At 38.5% G+C, this 6,307-nt stretch overlaps 1 protein-coding gene across 1 annotated transcript; it reads left to right on the forward strand.

Moving 5' to 3' along the window:
• The first annotated feature begins 2,466 nt into the window (after window positions 1-2,466).
• On the forward strand, window positions 2,467-4,024 carry LOC117338416 (sex peptide receptor-like). Its single transcript, XM_033899772.1, has one exon. The coding sequence runs from the start codon at window positions 2,616-2,618 to the stop codon at window positions 3,762-3,764; it is 1,149 nt and encodes a 382-aa protein (XP_033755663.1). The 5' UTR covers window positions 2,467-2,615; the 3' UTR covers window positions 3,765-4,024.
• Window positions 4,025-6,307: the final 2,283 nt, after the last annotated feature.

Consider the following 6,307-nt stretch of genomic DNA (forward strand, 5'->3'; position numbering starts at 1 on the left):
TAGTCAGGATTTACTACAGTCGTGTAATGATTGTCTGTTCAGTCAGGATTTACTACAGCCGTGTAATGATTGTCTGTATAGTCAGGATTTACTACAGCCGTGTAATGATTGTCTGTTCAGTCAGGATTTACTACAGCCGTGTAATGATTGTCTGTTCAGTCAGGATTTACTACAGCCGTGTAATGATTGTCTGTTCAGTCAGGATTTACTACAGCCGTGTAATGATTGTCTGTTCAGTCAGGATTTACTACAGCCGTGTAATGATTGTCTGTTCAGTCAGGATTTACTACAGCCGTGTAATGATTGTCTGTTCAGTCAGGATTTACTACAGCCGTGTAATGATTGTCTGTTCAGTCAGGATTTACTACAGCCGTGTAATGATTGTCTGTATAGTCAGGATTTACTACAGCCGTGTAATGATTGTCTGTTCAGTCAGGATTTACTACAGCCGTGTTATGATTGCCTGTTTAGTCAGGATTTACTACAGCCGTGTAATGATTGTCTGTTCAGTCAGGATTTACTACAGCCGTGTAATGATTGTCTGTTCAGTCAGGATTTACTACAGCCGTGTAATGATTGTCTGTTCAGTCAGGATTTACTACAGCCGTGTAATGATTGTCTGTTCAGTCAGGATTTACTACAGCCGTGTAATGATTGTCTGTTTAGTCAGGATTTACTACAGCCGTGTAATGATTGTCTGTTCAGTCAGGATTTACTACAGCCGTGTAATGATTGTCTGTTCAGTCAGGATTTACTACAGCCGTGTAATGATTGTCTGTTCAGTCAGGATTTACTACAGCCGTGTAATGATTGTCTGTTCAGTCAGGATTTACTACAGCCGTGTAATGATTGTCTGTTCAGTCAGGATTTACTACAGCCGTGTAATGATTGTCTGTTCAGTCAGGATTTACTACAGCCGTGTAATGATTGTCTGTTTAGTCAGGATTTACTACAGCCGTGTAATGATTGTCTGTTTAGTCAGGATTTACTACAGCCGTGTAATACTGTTACCACAAAAAAAACAGCGTTTCATTAGAAGGACATGTCCAATACCCGATATATACAATGTCAGTTGATCAGTTTAACAGTTTAAAAATTGCAATTGTGCATTCTGTTTAAAGGCGGATTCATACAGTTTGCAAACAAAATTTGTTTCATACCCCGATGAAACTAAAAAAAAATGACATAAATACTTAAATATTGTCCATATTATATCTAATTGCCTTATGAACTGCATTATTAGCCGCATTAATTTACAATTTTGAGGCCATGGACTATGTATACAGATTTGTATGACTCCATTCATAAAAACACGATGTTGTATGCTGTAAATCTCGTACCAAGACCAAGCAATATTATTTACGTTGCCACACAACATTACTTCGTTCTCGCGCAATCATATTTCGTTCGCACGCAGTACTATTTGGTTCGTAAGGAATAATGATTAGTTCCCACACAATCATATTTCGTTCGAACGCTAAACTATTTCGTTACCACGCAATACTTATCGTTCCCGTGGAACAATATTTCGTTCCCACGCAATAACATAATAACGAAAAGAACAAACTTAACATCCCTTGATACAGTACTTCTGTGTTTTACATATCATATATTAGTTACCATCAAATTATGCGGTCATTTTTGTATGCTAGTGTACTGTAAAGACGTAATGTGTGTCCGTGTGTTGTTTTTATGTTTAGTTTGGAGAATAACGATAGAAGTTGAAATGCAACACGTGTTCGATTATATCAACTAAAACACAGCGAATATATACCCAATATACATTACAATACAACAAATATTTTTCACATATATATATATATATATATATACTAAGCAAGAATAAACAAATCGCCTGAAGATGGCCAGCAAGGCCTGAAAACGTTAGCGAAAATGCCGTGATTTCATTATTTCTACTATATATATATATATATATATATACAAAATGTATATTTTTTGAAAAGTACGAAAAAATCATTTCTTGTTTGTATGGATATACGAAGAATAAACTAGTTGGCGCTTTTATGACCTATTTCGTCTACTTCCCAACTGAGTGTTGTAATTCTCTGTCCCTTTGATTGGTCCGTTGATATAAACATCACAAAGATTTGACATTTTCTTTGCGTGTCGTACGATCAGATGACCTTTATATAAACATACTGGTAGTATCATGCTAAATGGAATACACTAATTGAAACGGTATTAACGACCATTGGATCACGTGCAATGAGCGAAATTTACGCCTCCTGCAGAATCGGTTTTGATAATATAATTTTATTACATAACTCTAAAATTTAGTCTGCAGAAAGTCATCAACTATTATAATAAATGTCATAGCAGCAATGATCATAGTATAAATATTGTACAATTTGTCAACTTTGAATGGCTGTTAATACATGGCAGCTGTGCGCACTCGAGTTCTACACTTAAATTTACAACCGTACCAGACTCGTGTGTAGAGGCAGACAGAACAGAGCGGCAGTATACCAGTCGTCGGGGAGTAAAAACTGGGTGTTTATCGTCAACCTTGTTTCCTTTAAATATATTTTCAACATCGTCATCCTATTCATTTATATGAGGAACACGCACATCACAGCTACGGGTTCGTCATCAACATGAATTCTTCCATTGAGAATAGTACACCTACTGTGGAGTATTATTACTATTACGATGACAATTCGCCAGAAGTGGTGTCGGTAGCCGCACCGTTCATCGTGCCAATGATGGGGTATGTCTACCCCATTGTCGCCATCCTTACTATACTTATGAACGGGCTGGTGGTGACCGTCTTCACCCGTAAGATGAGGACACCCACCTCTATCATCCTAGTTGCGCTTGCTATTTCGGATACTCTGACGTGTCTTTGTATGCTGCCTGACTCTGTGTACCTCTATACCCTGAAGAACTACAAAACCTATCTGCCTTACAGATGGTGTGTTTACCGTCATTACATAGTTGGAGATTTGTACAGGGTGACAAGAACATGGTCGAACTGGATCACTGTCGTTCTTGGCCTCCAGAGATATATTGTTGTACGCCTTCCATTCAAAGCTAAACAGATATCTTCCTCACGAAATTCAATTATTGCGTGTGTTGTGGCGTGTGTCATCGCTGTTACGGTTCATCTGAATTTGTTCCTCTTCATTGAAGTCCATCAATTACCGGTTACCTCGGAGACAAACGAAACACTCCCAGATGGATGTTATCTAACTGTTCCTGAATTTTACATTGAAGCAGTAGGAGACATCGGAAAAGCTGTGTGGATGTACTATCTGATATCCGGAACTTTCTCCCGATTTCTGCCATGCCTTTTACTGTTAGTTTCTACCTGCCTGCTTGTTTACGAACTCCGGAAAGGTCAACGCTTTGTTGTCACCGCTTGTCAAAATGCGTCAAGTAAGAGAAACACTAAACAAATCACACAATTCGTCGTAGCTATTCTCGTTATATTCCTGATTTCCGAGCTTCATGACGCTGTAGCTTTCGGGATATACGTGTACGAGATAGCCTCGGACAGGTTGGCTTCCATCCTCACACAGAAGGTGGATGCTATATGGGACTACACAGGAGTCATGCTTTCTCTAGTTGGATTTCAATGTAATTTCTGGATTTATCTTCTGATGAGCTCTCAGTTCCGGTCTGCGCTGAAAAGTTTGTGTTTGTCTCCATACCGCCAGGAGACCGAGACAACAACAACTTCGCAATCCTATCTTCAAGAAAATCGTTCCTTAATCAAAGTCACCAAGATAAATTCGGACAAATAATGACAATCCAGAATATCTAAATATCAATAGGCACATTTAAATTAATTTTGATAATTGTCCATCTATCTTTGTGGAATAGCATTTTCCTCGTAAATGTAGATCTCGGATCTCTTGTGGGCCAAACTCAAGTTGGATTGGACAATCACACTTTCGGATGGATTGTAAGTAAGGTTTTTTTAGTCCATTCAAAGTTTAAATCCTTTCCGCTTAAAGTAAAAAATTTAAAATGTAAATATGCTATTAAAGTTTTATTAAGTGTTCATGTATTTACTGTTATTTCGTGCATACATAATCACCCAAGCGTGGTTAACATGGGATATCATTTGTAGGTAGTTAATTATACTCAATGATATTAATGTCATGGAATCCGGGAATTAGACTACATACGATGTAATTCATTCAATTGAATACTGTCATGGTTCAGAATGTGCTAAACGCGCTTTTGAAATGTAATATTGCAAATCATGAAATGTATTGAATTATGGGGTTATTACAATTCCCAGTCCAGATTTGACAATTCTGTCGGTCTCCGTCGCCTCCTCCGTGTCGGTATCAACAGCCGAAGCCCAGATAATCACGGACGATGATTCAGTTCTATCTGGCTATAAATATGCATTGAAAATGGTTCAGATCTTGTCTATGTATACGATCATTCGATCACTAGAGCAGGGAGCGAGTTCCTCTGGGACCCATGCCAACGTTCCGCAAAACAAACGTCATCCACATGTCGGATCGTGGAAACACGTACTCTACACCGGGGTCTCATTTTGTGTAACACTTCAGTAGTTACTATTTTTGACATGACATGAAATATGTTTATTAACAGGTGGTTTTGCGACATTCTACAATATATAGCTTTTCAACGATTATAAATATTTATTCCTCAACAATTTGTAGCGATTCATTATCTGTCAATCAAACATACATTACACAAATTGCAATTTACGTTTCTCATTGATTTTCTTGTTGAAACGGAACTGCTGTTGTTTAATTCAATATCTGGTTAACAGAAAATCACCATAGCAACAGGATCATGTTTACCTGGTGTAATTTAAATACCGTTTTGATAGATGTGAGGACGATAAAAGACCGCGACTGTCAATACATTATTCAAATTGCTGTAGGTCCGTGGTCTGTGGTCCGTGGTCTGTGGTCCGTGGTCTGTGGTCCGTGGTCCGTGGTCCGTGTTCTGTTGACCGTGGTCCGTGGTCCGTCCGTAAACAATCCTTGTTTTTGTTATTTATTGAGGAGAACAGGAGGGATATTTCTCAAACTTCATATGTATATTTCCCTTAGTCCATACTTGTCCCCACTTAAGTTTGTGCATAATCGAGTAAATAAAATAGCCGATAGGCACGACAGGCGGCCATCTTGGATTTTTACATTTGAAGGCTGTTACCGCTATTTCTTGAAAAGTACTGACAGGATATTTCTCAAATATTACATGTAGGTTCCCCTTGGTCACTAGTTGTGCTAATACAATTTTGAGTACTATCAGGATAACAAAATGACCGCCTATCGGCGACCATCTTGGATTTTGACTATTGAACACTGTTATCGCTATTTCTAGAGTACTGGAAGGACACAATGTATTTCTGAAACTTCATACGTAGGTTCTATTTAATCGTAGTTGTGCCGATTTGATATTGGTTCTGGTTTGGAAATCAATATAGTTCATGTAATCAAATGGTTAAGATTAAGAGGAGAAAGATGGGTAAAGTAGAGAAAAGATAAGTCTTTCATAGGACCGATACAGATCGTTCAACGATAGGCGCCAATAACCCTCTAGAATTTCCTGATATTCCGGCCATTAAGCCTGTCATAGTATCATGTTTTGGTGACGTAATTGTACCTCTGTTCTGTGTAACATTGTAGTTACACTCTGCGCCGTTGAGTTTTCGGCCAAAGCGTGTCTCTAAGATGGATGCACCGACAAATCTACCCGACGATAAATCAGTTTCACGATATTTGAATTCAATTGATGGCAAATCCAATGTACGAACGGTTGTGCAGTACTTCACTTTATTAAGATGTATATTGTGAACTTGCTATTTGTATCATCAGTGCATGGGTTTGGGGGTTGGACGGTTCATGGGGATCGGGCTATTTTACAGGAACCAATTTCGACAATAGCGTTCTACACCTTGAACCTGAGAGTCAATGACAATCCGACATACAGACAAGAACTACCCAATCAGGATTTGTCGGGACATTTCCTGTTACTTCTTGTGGCTATAGGTATGCTGTGTAGATTTACCTAGGTTTACACGGCGGATGTCAGTACTGAAGCAGGAGACGCCTACACTTGCAGAGTACCTGTTCTTCTTGTACATTTTTGAGCGTATCTCTGTTCAGGATTTTAAACTAAACTCATGGCCAAGTTTGTTATTAATCTCACCACTGGTTACGCCTTATCGAAGCAAGCACATCACGCCATTGATAGACTTTGTTTATAGAATGAGAACTGGCTACCTCTACGATAAAAGTACACAGACAAAACGATGTTGGCAAAAATTATTTCAATTCTATTGATAAAATACAAA

The sequence above is a fragment of the Pecten maximus genome, chromosome 11 (assembly GCF_902652985.1).
Source record: "Pecten maximus chromosome 11, xPecMax1.1, whole genome shotgun sequence".
Classification (NCBI taxonomy): domain Eukaryota; kingdom Metazoa; phylum Mollusca; class Bivalvia; order Pectinida; family Pectinidae; genus Pecten; species Pecten maximus.